The 17,015-nt window shown below is 35.0% G+C and overlaps 1 protein-coding gene across 1 annotated transcript in view; it reads right to left on the bottom strand.

The window, feature by feature from the left end:
• Positions 1–152: 152 nt before the first annotated feature.
• The window catches only part of LOC113502880 (TBC1 domain family member whacked), a 32,322-nt gene continuing 15,459 nt past the window's right edge, over positions 153–17,015 (bottom strand). Inside the window, exons 2-7 of the mRNA XM_026884619.1 lie at positions 10,019–10,140; positions 8,718–8,910; positions 6,275–6,458; positions 5,670–5,864; positions 5,182–5,414; positions 153–4,859 (exon numbers count right to left, since the gene is read on the bottom strand). Coding sequence (XP_026740420.1) covers positions 4,850–4,859; positions 5,182–5,414; positions 5,670–5,864; positions 6,275–6,458; positions 8,718–8,910; positions 10,019–10,140 — 937 coding nt within the window. The 3' untranslated portion in view covers positions 153–4,849. The remainder of the gene's footprint in view (positions 4,860–5,181; positions 5,415–5,669; positions 5,865–6,274; positions 6,459–8,717; positions 8,911–10,018; positions 10,141–17,015) is intronic.

Here is a 17,015-nt window from a genome sequence, read left to right as displayed (position 1 = left end):
TATTTTTTTTTTGTCAGTTAAACTTGACGACCTCATATTATATTTTGTGGTATACATAAACTCTCATTCAACGTCCCGAGTTGTGCGTCGCCTTAGTATTCCTTGATTTTATTGTAGATCCAGACTTACAAAAGTTAAATAAAAGACACATGTATTTTATATTAAATATTTATTTACATTTCGAATATTGCAGCGATATGAAACTCTCAGATGCTGTACAAAAATACTCGCGCCACACAAATAACTAACAGTCTGAAACGGAATGTGGAGGTTGGAACAGTCGCGAACAAACGTGAAACAATCATAGCATTGTGTTGTGCAAACCATATGCGTTCGTATGAACATTACATAAGTAGAAAAGAGACAGATATATTCTGCCAACACGACACATATATTTGTATTGTCTTACAATGTACATTTATTATATTTTGACGGTAAGAAGAAAACTGATTTCGAGCCTTAACTGCAAGCTAATGACCGTACAAATAGAGAAATTGTCAGTGAATATGTCTGTTTTGCATACGAAATATCATTCCAAGTTTATTTAAAAGTAGAAGATACTGGGCCTACATGATAAGTAGGTACAGGAAGAATATAATTACAGAATGAAAAGTAGGTACAAGTTATAATATTTTGCATGCAAGACATGAAGCATATTTGACTAATCTTTGTGGCGTGTACAATACAAAATAAATAATAGGTAAATTAAGCATACGCAATAAGCAATAACTTTACATGTATCTGTCTTCCAATTTTCTGTACAATCTAAATAACTCTAAATGTTCACAAAACTAGCGATAACAACAAATAAAATAATAATAATTACGATCTACGCAAATAACGGCGAATAAAACATTTTTTTATTGACAAAATAAACAAAAACGTCACACACACAACACGCAAGTCACTTTACTTTCGATATATTAGCATTACAGTGTAAATACTTTGAAGAAAATTATAGGATATTTCTTGATAATTCTTATTGGTAGGCAAATCCAAGGAATGATTTACTGCTTGTAAAAAAGAGGAATATTTTTTTTTTAGCAGTATCGGTAATTTAAAAAATTTAAAGATAGAGAAACGCAAGTTTCCTTTTCGTTCATGAAAGTTTTACGCTGTTCATGAATAACACAAGACTTCCATATTGCAGCTCTCAGCAGCTATCTCCTATATTTATAGTCCACCTTACTCCGAAGATTCAAGTCATAATACTAAACAATACTTGTAATAGACACGACTTAGTAACCAATTATTAAATTATACACCTGAGGTCTAAGTTCTAGGATCTACCAGATGTAGAGTCAATCCCCACCCCTTATTCCACCGAGTCGTAGATTCAAATAAATTTGGAATACCACCATAGGGAGCTACAATCTCATAAATTTATTACTATCACTTGATATTATAACTGTATTATAAACAATTCTACATATTTTCACAGTTGAACCAAACCAAGCGACATTTTGACAACGTTAATAGTTGATAAAAAAAAACGCTTGAATGCATGAAAATGACAGATGGTCACGTGACTTAACAAACCGAACTGTAATTTTCATACATTAATATGCTGAAGGAACAGGTTTCAAAGTGACAAAAGTACTAGTTTACCTGTACAATATTCCTCTAAACCTCAGTAATGACTAATCAGTTACTAAGCCGTCATAATATAAATTAAAAACGATTGGAAATAAAACATTATGCACCATATGACGCACGCGCGCAACCTTACAGCTAAGTCATAGCCTAGATTCGATATTTGTTAACTTATTTATAAATTACAGTGGTAACAGGCAGTTTAGTTCAAATTACCAGCCTCAGGTTAACAAGTGACATAACTCCACAATATATCTATGTTACGAGGCTTCTCGTAGCTTGCCGGAGGCCTCTTTACGGGAAATGCATTATTTTTTAGCCTATTTGTAAGGAAACTTTAATGTCGCAAGTCTGACTTCCACTTGACCGGGTTTTTGGATCAAGCGAGAGAATCGTCATGGTCATCTACCCCCTAGGAGTAGGAAGTGGGGAGTTTCGAGACTTACTGGCTAAGCCACCGGCAGCGTCTCCTGCGTTTGTTCAATGCGTGGCAATGCATAGAAATTCAACACGTATACCTTGTAGGACGACTAAATCCGCTTCTTGAAATAAGAGTTCGTTGTAAAAGCGGGATAGAGTACTACGCGGCGTAGTACTGGCGTCTCGCTTCCACAAGTGCACCAGTGTGTGATAGAGAAATGTCACTTGTTTACTGAGGCTATATCTTCATAAGTAGGTACAGATAGTATTATAAATTAAATATACCGAGGTTCAGTAAAATTTGTTGAAATAATTTCATATTTTCCAGTCGTATTAAATTTGGTTTTGTGCAAATCAGCACTAGCATTAAAACAGTTTGAATTTTAAAGTATAATCTCTTCACTAGAATTTGTAACTGATAGTCTGATATTATTTTAACAAAATTCACCAATAAACTTTCATTTATGTGTAAGAACCATCTAAAAAATAATTTCTGAATAGATTTTTTTATAATGTTTTAATCTGAGAGTGAAACAGAATGAATAGTAAAATATGCTGAGCTTTATAAATATAAGTATATCGTAGGATATAAAATGTTACAAAATACAGATCTCTTACTATAGCCATTGTACCGGAGAGGGGAAGACTAATGGGAATGTAGGGGGTGATCGATACAGAAAGGTCGCAACAACTTTAATGCTTGAAAACATAATAGGGCTTTAAATTGAGAGGTTTAAAGTTCATTTTTGTAGAGTTGAAATAGTAGTACAAATTGATGGTGTTTTAAGGTTTATTTTACAACATTTTTATTATTTTGATGTCACTTCATTTTTTTTTTAATTTATGATTGATTCACGCGACCTCTATTGTATCAATTTCTAATATTTTAGATAGGTTTTGGCTTCTAGTAGACTAAGACTGGTACAGAGGCACGGTGCGATACTAACGCCATCTATACATGATTTCAGTCACTTAGGATCCCAGTCCTGCCATTTAGCCTGAAGGATAAATCTACTAAAAAGAACATTATAATACATTATAATGACTATAGAAACATCCTTTAAACAATCTTCTGAAGAAAATATTTTAATCTGTGGAATGGAAAATTGACTATTGCATTTCAGAGTCCAATTTAAAGAAATTAAATTGTACTTTAAGAACAATTTGTTTGTTTTCTAGATTTTATTAATTAGATATGTAATTGTAATAATTACGAATCCTATCACAATGTATTATGAATTATTTTTTGTATTATTTTTACAATTTATTTATATTATACAGTCTCCTCTTACACTAATTTACAATACAACTAATTTGCATCTAGGGTCGAAAAGAATTTTATATCAATTAGAATGAAATTAGTTAAGAAAAACAAATGCCAACTGTATATGAATTAATTTACGCCAAACTTAAAAGTAAAGACTCGTTTCAACAGAATTAGACTAGAGACAATAAAATCATCGAAAAAATCCATCGAAAATTGCCCATTTCTCAGTCTTGGCAAAACACATATCTTCGAAAAACTATTGAAATAGTCACACCCCAGATGCGAACAAAAGCTAATAGAAATCAATAAATAAGTGATAAGTTTGAATATATAAACTATGACTACCACGCGAAGACCCTTTGCCCCTGGTCATTGAGGCAGATACAAATACTGTGTGTGAAAACTAACTATTAGGATATACCATAAGGGACTCTAAGGCTATACGAAGTCGGGAAAACGCTTACAATCGAATAGATAAAAGGTGTTTGTGAATATTGAAAACAGCGCCATCTATTGACAACTAAAGACTTCACACAAAGGAGATAGTGTTATAAAATAGGTTTGATAAGTAGAATTCGAGAACGAAATTAATTATATATTTTTATAAAGTACTATAAATGTACGAAATAGGAAAGTAAAGTATATTTAATTTATTTGGCTAAGTGAACATGCTCAGGAAAATATAAGCAATAAGTTATAAATCTTAATCATAACTTCACAATAAACAAGATTTAAACAAAGATACTACAGAAGTCCTAATATTATAATCGATTATCAAATCGATAATCGGATAGAATCAAGAAATTAAAACATCTGTAGGCACTTATATACAAGAAAATATATCGAAAAAGGAATCGTTTATTATACAACTTACACGACAGCTACCGTTTAAACTAAAGTATATAAAATTGATACTTGGTACTGAATTTACAAAATCCATTTTGGATTCAACTGTACTTACGTACAGTCAGATGGAACAATTATTATTCCAAAACTCCAAAGTTGTATTAAAAAGAAAATAACACACCGTGATTGGTCGATAACGAATTGGTAGGCGTGGCAATGACCCATACACCTACACCAACGAATCAGCGATCGTCATCTTATCACAAAATCTGTTCCACCATACTCTTACCAAAACGATACTTAATTAAATTCAGTACCAACATCACTATCAACATATACAGCCTTATTGCAACCTCGTCAGTAACCTAAATCAGCAATCCTTTTAAAAAAATCGTCGTTCATTTCCACCAACACCGTATTATGACGTCACTTTTCACTGTTTCGTTCGAATCGATTGTTTTTTCTCGATTATTATCGATTTCGTCACTTATCGAGTCTTATTTCGAGAATTGCTGCACAATATTGCTTGTCCGACGAGTTTTGCTTATAATAAAGGTACACTACACACTCAGTCGCGATTGGTCGTGCGTCGTTCGAACGCTCACTAGATCACAGCACTAGTACTCGTACGTACCTACTGTCTTAGTTGCACTCACTTTACAGAGTATTGAACAGATCCCTGGCGTTATTCTTTGAATAACGCTTGTAGGAACAGTCGCTGAATCAGCTGCCACTGGAATATTGAAACAGTTTATTTAGGAACACAGTGGCTTGGTTAAGATTTGGATTAAGCTTTATAAAGTGTGTGAGGTAATAATACTGGCAACAAATTAATGACAAATCAAGAAACAAAAAAAATGAGATATTTAACCACAATTTCAACAAGCATTCAGAACTATCATCTGTTATGTTTGGTGAAATGCCTCTATTTACCAAAAAGGTTATTTCTAAGCAGCATTGCAAATCAAATCAAAAGCATTTATTGGTTAACAGCCGCATTAGTAACCAAATATTTTCCTTACACCGTAGTTTATATATAAAAGTTATGTAGGTACCTTCTGTTGGCCAACCCTCGCCGCCTGGCGGTCTGGCGCTGGTGCTCGAACTCGAAGTCCTCCTCGGTGAGGTTGAGCCTGGTCATGTGGTACACCAGGTAGTCCTCGGCCAGCACGCCGGCCGGCGGGTGGCGCAGCGTCTCCAGCGTCTCGCACAGACCGCACGCGCGCTTGCGGACCTTGGCGGGGCCCAGCGCGCCCGCTAGGATTACTAGGGATGCTTTGAAGAGGACCTGCAATCATAATGGGCGATTTAAGATTAATAGTTTTTCATAGACCAGGTAAATATTGTCATGAACCAAACATTTTCATGAGAGAAATAAACAGCGTGTTCTTCATTCTAAAAAATCTTTTTACAACATCTCGATGCTATGTAGCGATGGTTGTTTCTAATTTTACCTAGGCGGTATAGCGCCTACTGTCATAAAGGAAAGACACAGCTTCCAATTTCTTCGACTTTAGAAATGGCAGAAGCAGTTTGTGTTTACCTTGACCCCCTCGCAGAGGAAGCAGTCCCAGACCCGCAGCAGGCTGTCCCAGGGCAGGGTGCGTGTGAGCGCGCACAGGAACCACTCGGTCGCGTACAGTACGGGCTCCACCTTGTGCTTCACCAGGTGCCGGTGGACGGCGGGCGCCGTGCGGCGGAGGAGAGCGTGCAGGATGTCGCCGTCGCGTTGGAGAACCTGGAGATAACATGGTGGTGGTGAGTATTATAAATAAAGGCATATGCACTAACATGTCATCACCAGACTGGTCTACCACGAAGGTAGGGAAGATTTTACTGCAATTGCGTTAGTATATGCTGTATAAGAGAATACTACAGGAAGTGGTGTGACATTTCTTCTTCCAGATACATAACAGTGTTACTTTAAGAGGGGAGCCTTTAGATCACTGTCATTGCACAAATTGTCATATTTCGTCGACTAAGTACCGTCCACTTTTAATGTTGGATGAGTTTAAGGAAGAAATTCATGCCGTACCATGTCAAAAGCCCTTAGAAGAGGAAGAATTCACGCTTAGTACGCTATCAGTTTCTGCAAGCACATGGCAACTTCTTAAATGACTTTCGCCTTGGACACGAAAAGATCCTAACCTCAAGTCCAGGGTTATAGTATCCACTGAGGTACTTGTCGCTGATGCTAACGAGGCACCAGAAGGCCTGCACGGCGGGCATATGCATCAAAAGGAAGGCGGCCACCGGCGCCTGCGCCTGGAAGTAGCCCACTTTCGGGTTCAGCACCGAGTACGCCTTCAGCACTGAGAACAGCTCCTGTTGTCTGGAAAAGAAGAAGAAATTGTTAATCATATAATTTGAAACCAGAATACATAATAACTTTTGACAGCAGTAATAGAGAACAGCAAGGTATTTTTGGATTATTTCGCAGTCATGTTGTATTTCATGTCATTAAAGTTGTGACAGACTATTATTAATAATTGACAGCATTTTGATTTCGGGATCCCTATATCGAAGCATTCCCACAATTTAAGCATTAACTTTCTGCTTAGTCTGTTAACGAGTTCTTAAAGTCGAAAATGGCAAAGCTCAGAATTAGTCGTCCTAAACATTTGAAGTGATTTATAATAATTACCCAGTTTTATAAGGATGGTAGCAAGGTTGAGTGGTTAGATTTCGCCGGATGCACTAAGCATCGTCAGTCAGGGAGACTTTCTAACCACTAATGTTATTTCAATTATGTCGGTCTTGGGTTAAACAACAAAATATGGTTAAAGTACACAAATAATGCAGTAGATGGTAAGCATGTCAACTGGGAAGTATTAGACGAATAGTCTTTTTCACCAGAAAGTATAAGGACGACAAATTTTCTAAAAATGGATGACAAAGAAATCTTTTTGATAAAAATATTTTTGATTAAAGGCAAGAAACGTAGATAATTTAATCAAATATGGTCCAAAAGTTTCAGACTGAGGATAAGGCTAACGATCTAAAATCTGCAGACAAAAACCTCCAAGACACCTCACCAAACCTGCGATCGCCTAAAAGACCTCCAACCCTCCTCCAATTATAAGCACATAAATTCTAGTGAAATATCAAAGGTAATTGACAAAACTAAAAAATAACGAATTATATTTGTCCTCATTATGTTTCAGTGTATCCGTAATAAGGATTCCAAAATGGCTCTCAATAAATATGTTACCAAATTCATCGAAAATACCTAGACACTGGTTACGTATATAGAACGTCATTCGAATGACGTCACTACAAAGATATGGGCTAGTTACTCATAACATAGCTGTGGACAGTCCCCAACCGCAGGAGCGAACAATGTGATAATGATTATTAAAATACAACATTATTAGTAGCTTCAGTGTAAAATACCCGGAGGATTTCGGAAAGTTTGAATTTTAATTATTATGATTAATGATATTACGAAAACAGTAATTATTTTATGAATAGGTCATTCACATGTGCTACTTGCAAAGTTGGTTATGGCCAAGATGCATGCTATTCACAAAACTGGTTATGGTCAAGATATTAACAATTACAGTGAAGAATGGAACACCATCAATTTAAAAAAAAACTTGTCTGTAAAATTAATTAAACGAAACCGCTTATATGGTAAACCATCAACCAGTTAGAGTTAGGAGTTAGAGTTAAAGAAATATATAACCCATCTTTCGAAGTATCGCAATTATGATTAAGATCGGATCTGTGTCATGCAGAATGAAAGCAAAAACAATATGTGTTTCAACCCGCTATTATTACAGATATTTGATAATCCTATCACAATATTATTGTTTACTGAAGAATGGGCAGGCATCCAATTCGATAATGACTCGATGCAGTTGGCAACTAAATGAAATAAGAGAAATTGTAAACACGATTCACGTCATGTTAAATTAATTATAACCAGTGTCATAGAAACAAATTGTATGTGATTATTTAACGCGAGCAATAATTAAATATTGATGTGATATATTCTCATAGGTTGTCAGCTTTCGATTTCAAACGGAAGGAAAAATATTTACTTTTTCAATATAGTTATGAGTCAGGGACTGAGTGATGACCTTAATAGATCATTGACAAAGGTTTTATTATTAAAGAAAGAGTAAATGTTTTTGTCATCATTGCGCTCTTCAGCAATATGAACGTCATAGAATCGACTAGGAGAATCCGGAAAGTGATAAATACCATGAAAGCAGTGAGAGGGATTTTGTGGCATTCTGAAGTAAGACTACCCGAAACAATTGTCGAAAACTACTCGGATATGAAGCAAAAATTAGAAAGGAAAAAAAAACAGCGTTAGAACGGACAAAATACAGAACGTTAAACCAGAAAGTGTTGAGTACAACTTTTGTGAGACGATGTTACGATGATGCCAAAATACTGAAAGAAAGGACTGACAGATTAGGCCTTGTCCTTTGATGTTATAACTACACATTTACGAGAAAGAATAACCAATGAATATGTTTAATACTGTATACTTTATTTGAACTCCTCAATGTTTAAATGTCTTATAAATATGGAACCTGTTGGTATCGTTATCAATAAGAAAGAAATCTCTCCCGTCACTTACCCGAGTCCTTCCTCCCGGATAAACATCTCGTGGTAGGGGAACTGTCGGTGCAGGTCCTTCCTGATGTCCTCCATGCACTTGGGGTCGCCCGGCGCCTGCAGCAGCTCCTCGTACTCGTTGGGGTGCTTCTCTAGTAACAGCTGGCCCCCGCATAAGTATAGCCAGGCTTTAGGCCGGACAGATGCGGGTATACCTGGATAAAAAATGTTTTGATATATATAGGCTATTCGACTTTTTGCGTTAGCACGTTGCAGTTTACTGGTAGACATAGGGCCATATTTGGCTACCCTGTGCCTAATGGTTAGAAAGACTCCTGTAAGGCGAAATCTGTAGCATTTTACAGTGACTATATGGCAAAAGTCGCTGCTAACGTAAGGATGGTGGCCGCGATAGAAAAGAGAAGGTTTAGTTTATGTAGGTATACTCCGAATATTAGATGATTCCGATTATATTTAGCAGTGAACTAGTGATGTTTTTTTTTTCTTTTGGTTCTGCTTCGCCCATAATTCGATTCTGAAAGTACTACCAAAATACCATTGAAAATTCCGATTCAATAACCCAATCAAACCGATGAGTTAGACCTTATATTCGAGACAGACCATATTTATCGAGTTGACAAACATAAAGCACGTAGCGGCAAGGGTAACAACCTCACTCGATTTATCCAGAACCGTGATCTCTGACCTAACACGGAGCTGTTCGTGAACTACGTGACTCCCAATTGGATCGATTCCAAACTGATGGATTTGACACGTCAAGATCGAACTTGTCTTAGTACTTGACCATGATTTGTTTATTTATTTGGAGAGCTGACTATTTTCTCTCGAGGTTTTTTTTTTGTTTTAACTATATTTTCCCGCAGTAAGGAATTTAATCATTGTGTTGCGGGTTTTCACATACATTCAAGTCACATGCACCACTCACAACAAACATTTGTGAATTACACAAACGATTATCCTACGCGGGATCGACCCCGTCATGTCGCGTACCGTGGTGTCCTCAACCACTCAGCTATTCGTTCAGCTAAATGTGATCAGCTAGTCCTTAAATGTGATCATATATATCCTAATTCTTCTAAACTCAATCCCTTACTTTTCTTTCGGCAAACATAATCTGAATATACACCTATTACATTGTCTTCATGCTTACAATCATCAACATTCGATTAACCTTGTAGAGTGACAATACACGTTTCATTTGCTATTTCATTTCCTTCTTCAATTTTTATGGAACCGAGTACTAGGTGACCACGGAAAACCTTTTTAATGTAATTAATTTTTAAGTTTAATAATGTTTTCTACCTTTCCGACACCTCTCCCTGACTTTCTTGTAGTTCTTGTTCATGAAGGCCTCCCAGTTGTTCAGCATTCGCAGCCATTTTTGTTCTCGCTTCAGTATTGTGCTCGGCGAAACAGTCCTTTTTCTGTAACAACATAAAGGTGGTATTAATAAAATACATATAAAACAAATAATTTATGTCGTAGTTTTGTAAAAGTTTAATGCATTTCTTTTAATAGATCTGCAATGCAGATGCAACAAGGTGCAATATTATTTTAACAAAGTAAAGGACACTGTTTTTGAGCCTTAGGCTCATTCTTACTTATAGAAGATTATACTGTAGTCTGTTCTATTTAAGACCGCTATTATTAATTTTAAATTATCTACGTAAAATCAATTAAACCCTTCGGTCTAATGGGTTATTGGGATAGTCCTAAGACCTAGGTATAAGTAACGAAGTTATTTATACAATGTATATACTTTGACATTTCGAGGTATTTTATGGACCCACCTAAACCGGTCTTGTATGTCCATATTTGAACAATATTATTCTTTATAAAAATATCTGGAATTTTCTAATCGTATATCGCATGATATTAATAGAAATGATAATAAACCTATGAATACTGCGACCGGAAACTCTTAGTTATAAAATTATCAATATATTAAGGAATAACATGTAGTAATAAATGACACAACATCCTGTTTCAATAACAGTAAATAAATAAATATGTTTGTATCATCTTATAGTTGAAAATAACGAGGACTGCGGTTGTCGCGTAAAATTCTAAAGTTTTTTTAATCGATATGAAAAATGGATCTATTAAGAGACCCAAGATTTTGGCAAAATCCAACAGAAATCAAGGAAGATACATATATAGGGGCATACAATTTAAGTTCAATATTAGTTGAGTAGCTAAGCCAACAAGAGTAACCAAAATCATCGCAATTCGAATAATAAAGCTTAGGTTAGTTTGCTTAGCCTTTAGAAGCCGGGACTAAGGTAAAAACAAAATTATCGGTGTTAACTTAAAAAAAAAGTATAGTAGTAAAATCATACTTAAAACAATAAACTATTATACGATTCGTGCTATAGTATAGGTATCGTATCTTATAACTAAAGACAGTAAAAAGTAATTACACACTGATATATAGAATATATCCTGAAACTGCTTCCCCGTGAATGAGACCCATTTCTTACGAATACAACAATGCTTATACACATAAGTTATGTATGTGATATAATTTACAATTGTTCGAACTGTTACTTAATAAAGTCGTAACTTGGAACATTGAACAATAAGTTCAATGTTCCTACTCTGAAGTCTGAAATCAAGTTGTCGTTGTGGAAGGGAGATGCCGCTATACAAGGCGTATAGTGACGTCCTATTCACAACTGCTATAAGGACTGTTTTTTGGACAAATGACCGTGCCCATCAGACAAACATTTGTCCTGAATCGACGAAATTTGTTAAAAGGAGAGGTTATAGAAAAAATAGGGTTATTCCTCCTTTTGAGGACATGGGTAATACAAGCAAAAATTATCCTCAATAATAATATCATCAAACTGTTTTATGCATTAGGAGGTTGGCAGTAGTGGCTTTGTACTGTTACGTACAAAACAATAGGTCCCATGAGGACTATTCATTGGCAACTAATTGACCGCATATTTAGGTTCCATTCCTTCATTTCTAGACTTTAATTTACATAGAGCTATTTTCCTTTCAACATTTTAGTAAGAAACCTGGATTCTATCCATTCATCCTATCGAGGCTCACTGCTTGACATAGGCTTCCCCTAAGTTGGACCACCACACATAACCTGGATTGCTAACCAAGAATTAATTTATCACGTCAAAAGTATCTGTTCTTTAAGACAGACTTTTAAAGCATGAGCTCGACTTATCCCAAAAAGTAAAAAAAAACCCGTTCTCTATAAAAATATGAGTTTTAACTTGGTTTCAACTCATCCAGAAACCGAAGCAAAGTTCCATATGTAACGATAGTCCGCTAACCACGCTGACCCGTTATGCTATGATAAATGCTATATTTATACTATGATAGAACAACCTCGCAATTATTAGTTATGATTTGAATGCTTTGGTCTAGTGCTAATTATAAACATGAGGAATTATGTCAATTACAAGTCTATCTTTATATGAATAATGTGGAATGTTAATGTAGCCGGTTCGAAACTTTGTAGGTATAAGGGGCAAATGAGACTGGATGGGTAGGAAATAGACGGATTTTTGATAACTTATTACTACCTTTCCTCTTGTCTGTAGTAATTATTTTTATATAAAACAGCTTTCTCAACAACAGGATGGATCGTCGAGTCGAATGGGTCACCATGGCACGGTTGTTGAGTCTGGGTGTCTTGTGAGTTGTGCGTGTGATTCATATGTTTGTGGAACCCCCACGATACAAGTATGTAATCGCTAGCAGGGAGTGTTGATTTGTCAAAAAAAAAAATAAGTTATGCAGGCGTCTCCCGAATAGAATGAAAAATAAAATGTTTTTATTACATCATATCAAAGATACATACGATAATTCTTAAACAGTACAAATATTATTTAATTCTATCTACAAATATTCGCAAAGTATTTTCAGTTTTAACAGATATCAACCATTTTGAAAACAGCTGAAACGCCCGAGCTTGATAGCAAAGGGGCCTGAAACAGATACTTCCATTTACATTTTTATAAAACAAACAACTAACGGCAATTTAATTTACATTGAAATTAAAAAGCGTCACGGTATCTTTACTGCTTTTTTATCAACAGACAGATGTTAACACGCCATATCAACTGGGTCGCTAGCATACACACGTAAAAACATACGCAAATTAGCTTAATGAATTGGTCACCGTCAAAGAAAATTTTACATCAAATAACATAATGTCCCAACGGAAGGTAACATGCTGATGTGGTAAATTCAGACAGCAAACAAAATGACGCGTCATGCAGCAAGAGACGTTAACAAATTAATCTGACTATGAGAACTTAGTTTCGGCGGATCGCAATTCGCGGGGCTATGATTCATAGTAATTAATTTACCTTCTTTTAATTTTCTTAGGTTTACGAGATTTGTTCATGTAACGATAAACCTAAAGTAATATTCTTATTAATTCAGGATGAACGATGTAACCTATTTTTTTAACAATTTGATGATATTTACATATACTTTGCCGCATAAACCTCGACCCGAATGAACTAGCATCAAATTCACAATAGAGGCTCGTGAGAAAATATTAAGACAATCACAGTAGGTACGAGCGGTAAACATTTCCAATAGCTTGACCGAATAACCTTTATACATACACCAAATAAATTTAAACAAACAATTATCATCAGCATCAGCCTTAAATAACCCTCTGCTAGGCATCACCATAGGCCGGTCTTTCTTCATGCCATTCTTCTGTCTTTCACCCTTCGCATTCATCCTATTCCTGCATATACTTTATAAGATCTACCCGTGGTCATATCTAATTAAGTGTCAGGCATAGCAGCATTTAAGTTGCGTTACCCTTTAAGAAATAAACAATTTTTTACTTAATTTAAGGTTGATTTAAGTAGTAAATCGAGGTATCGCGGATAAGGAACTTATGGAAGGATTTGGGAGTGGCCTTAGTCCAACAGAAAAAACTAGGAAAAGAAATAGTCTAAAACGAATTTTCGGAGACGGTTCATAACATTCTCAGCCTGCAATTAATCAATAAAGCATTGAACTGGTCACAGAACCCATTCAGAACTTTGATCAGCAAATGCAAATTACGAACGACTGTAAATTAAAACAAATATATTAAATTGATAAAAATAATAACAGTAATAAATCAGAATCTCATACAGTATTAGTGATTAATGTTATTAGTCAGTCAGAAATCTAATGCGACTGATGTCTGTCGAGATGATTGTGACTAATATCTTGTTATGAACCGCCATCATAATTCAGTATTGAAGCTAACGTATCGTATTCATTTATAATTTATTCAAAAGAGAATGTTAATCCCTTTCATCTTTTTATATTTTTGAAATATAAAATTGAGCTGAAAAATATCCATGTCGAATAATTTTTAGCCAGCATTTCCAAAAAAATAAGTACCTAACACAATTATGGAAAAAAAATGAGAACTACTTTTTATCGCGTAGTTCACATTCACGTTAAAATATCGGGAAAAAATCTGATTATTTTCATTTATCGGTGATATCGGAGAAATCAATACTGTAGTTTTGCTTCCAAGAGTAACAAACATCGTAAAATAATTAAACTAATCTCAAAAACTTATAAAACACCAGTCAAGAATGTTAGTACCAATAAAAACAGTTCTTTTATAACCGATGTAAATATTATAAAGCATGACAAATCGGATTGTAGGTACGTTCCAGAAAATCGATTGAAACCAAAAAATAGCGCATTGTTCGTGATAAAAAACTTATCATAGTATCAAAAGCGAACGGTTTGATAAACGGATAACGTAACTAGGTCTTTTAGCGGCGTCGTTCAAACTTGTTCACAGGTTTATAAAACTGGTATATATTCCAGGTGGCAAAAAGTGTTGGTTTCCGGGGGAGGACTGTGGAGTTATCATCAAAAGAGCCTTTATTTGATAAGTATAAGTACTGAGATATTTATATACATTTCTACTAAGGAAGTGGTGAAGTTTGGATAGTTAAGATGGCTGCCTACTTCGTCTATTGTAAAGTGCTTAAGAGTGCAAGTAGCCCAAATTCAATTTAAGAATTTTGTTTTGAAAACATTAATCCTTACTTCGATACAAAGAAAACACTAACATGCCTTTGAAGTCAACTTTTTGCTAATCAACCCAAAAACGAAAAATTTCCTACAATTTCTAAATCATTAATGTAATCTAACTGTAATCTTAGTACTTATGCGTTGATTTTGTTGTTAATGATCGCTTTCTCTTATCGCTAAAGTGATTACATCTATTTGCTCTATGCTGCAATTTTAAATAAAAAATTGCATGGCAGACACTTATATTGTGCCCGAGCCGCCACGGGCCCTCTGAATTCGTCTAAACATATTGTATGCCTTGAAAATGGTTAAGCAAATCTTTCTTCAAAATACAAAAACCTCTAAAAACCTGAATGGACTAGCAAGACTTTTAAATATAATTCTGATGTCCTACAACTATGCAGTATAATATATATATAAAACCTACCAATACCATCCAAAAACCAAGAACAATATCATACATCATCATTAAAATTTAACAGGTTACCAGCTTTTTTTTGCGGAGAGATCCTCCTTCGAGCTCTCTATAGACTGATATATATTATTTCAAGAACTACTACTTATACATATAACTTTAAGAACAGACTAAACAAACAGCCTTATCATTATGTTACGGCTTAATTTATGAGACGTTTTTACTAACACCATGTAGTAATACTGGGCTTGCAAAGGCCTAATTAAACGCTTGCCTTGCTGGCTGAGGTCGGTAAACTAAATGGTATTTGACCTCTCAATTGCTTGTGAAATTGCATTCGTTTAGCTGTAGCATAACCAAGTCTCGTAGTGATGATTAAATCGTTCACGGTCAGGGAAACTGAAGCGGAACGCGAAAGGGTTATTAAAAATGTGGTAGTTATCTGGCTATCTGAGTATGATATCGACCTTAGTTGGTTGAAGTTGTTTGTTGGGATACTGATGGTTGTATTGTGTATAAATCTAATCGCAGAAGAATATTAAAACCTTGTTCGTAATGTTAATAAACTGCTGATTTCATTTTTTAAATAAACCAAATCCCTTGCAAATGAGATAAGTTCAGTGAGATAAATTATGGACAGAATTTTCCCCATCTGCAAGCATTTTCAGTTTCGATCACATCATTTATTCAATCCATCTTGAAAGCTAGGTATAAAATTTTCAGGTCGCTTCCAGCATTGAAGGTCTAGACATTTTACGACACGTAAAGGGCAGAACGCCCTACGGTTCAATAAACAATATACGTTTTCTTAGTACCGTCTGATATGAGCATCAATACCCAATGCCTTTATCACAGAAAAAAGCATGATGTCATATCGTTACGCGATACGTGCAATGCGCGAACTGGGGATTGTTAAACGATGACTAACGAACACTAAAAACAAATTATTTGCACTAAGAAACTCAAATACAGAAAATTCTATAGAGATTGATAATTTACGGTTTTAGGAAGTAGGTATTTATGACTTTGATTGATGGTTCCTTTATAATTTTTCATAAATATGAGGTCAATATTTGTTATAATATATTCACGTGACTTAGAAAAGTCTTACTACGATATTTGCATCTTTTTTTTTAAAGACGTGTTAAGGTAGCTTTTCAATCGTTCAATTTTTGTCTCTTTCGTTTAGAAAAGGGAATGGTCCATCGAAGCCAAATCTGATCCAAAAAATAATTTTAAACAATGACATGAAAAGGAGTCAAGTAAAATATAACTCCTAGTCGATTGTTTTGTTGGTCGACACAAGAATAGCGGCGGCATGATTCAGTTATGCAGTGTAATCGAAGGCCGGAACGCGGTTACGACACACTGGTGTTTCAAGCTCAATCAACTCGGCGGACGGAGTAACACGTTAACAGACATTACGTATAGAATGCGGTTTCTTTTGCAAAATGGTTACAATTGTTGTTCATCTTCTTTGTTTTGGTCAATTTTGTTCGGGACTTCCTTTGCTACTTAAAACTATTTGTTGCTTGGTTTTCTCACTTGAGTTAATTATAATAGGAGGGTTATTTGAAATAAACAATTAATTACAGTAATCAGGAAAGTAGTAATTAACACCACAACAATTATAACAGTTATGACATGTTTAATTATGTTTTCTGTTTTGATATTTTCATATAATAAAGTTGCCTTGTAGCATTCAACTCAATTGACATCCTATCTCTGTATTTATTTTCACTCCAGGATGGTAAAATTTCAACTTCAAAATGCTCAGGGTTTCATCTCAACTGGACAATCTTGCTACTTTTTAAAAATATTTAAGGCTTAGTTTCTCATAAGCTGATCAATTTA

The sequence above is a fragment of the Trichoplusia ni genome, chromosome 18 (assembly GCF_003590095.1).
Source record: "Trichoplusia ni isolate ovarian cell line Hi5 chromosome 18, tn1, whole genome shotgun sequence".
Taxonomy (NCBI): Eukaryota; Metazoa; Arthropoda; class Insecta; order Lepidoptera; family Noctuidae; genus Trichoplusia; species Trichoplusia ni.
The sequence above is the reverse complement of the archived record's forward strand: the minus strand, read 5'-3'. Positions and strand labels throughout refer to the sequence as shown.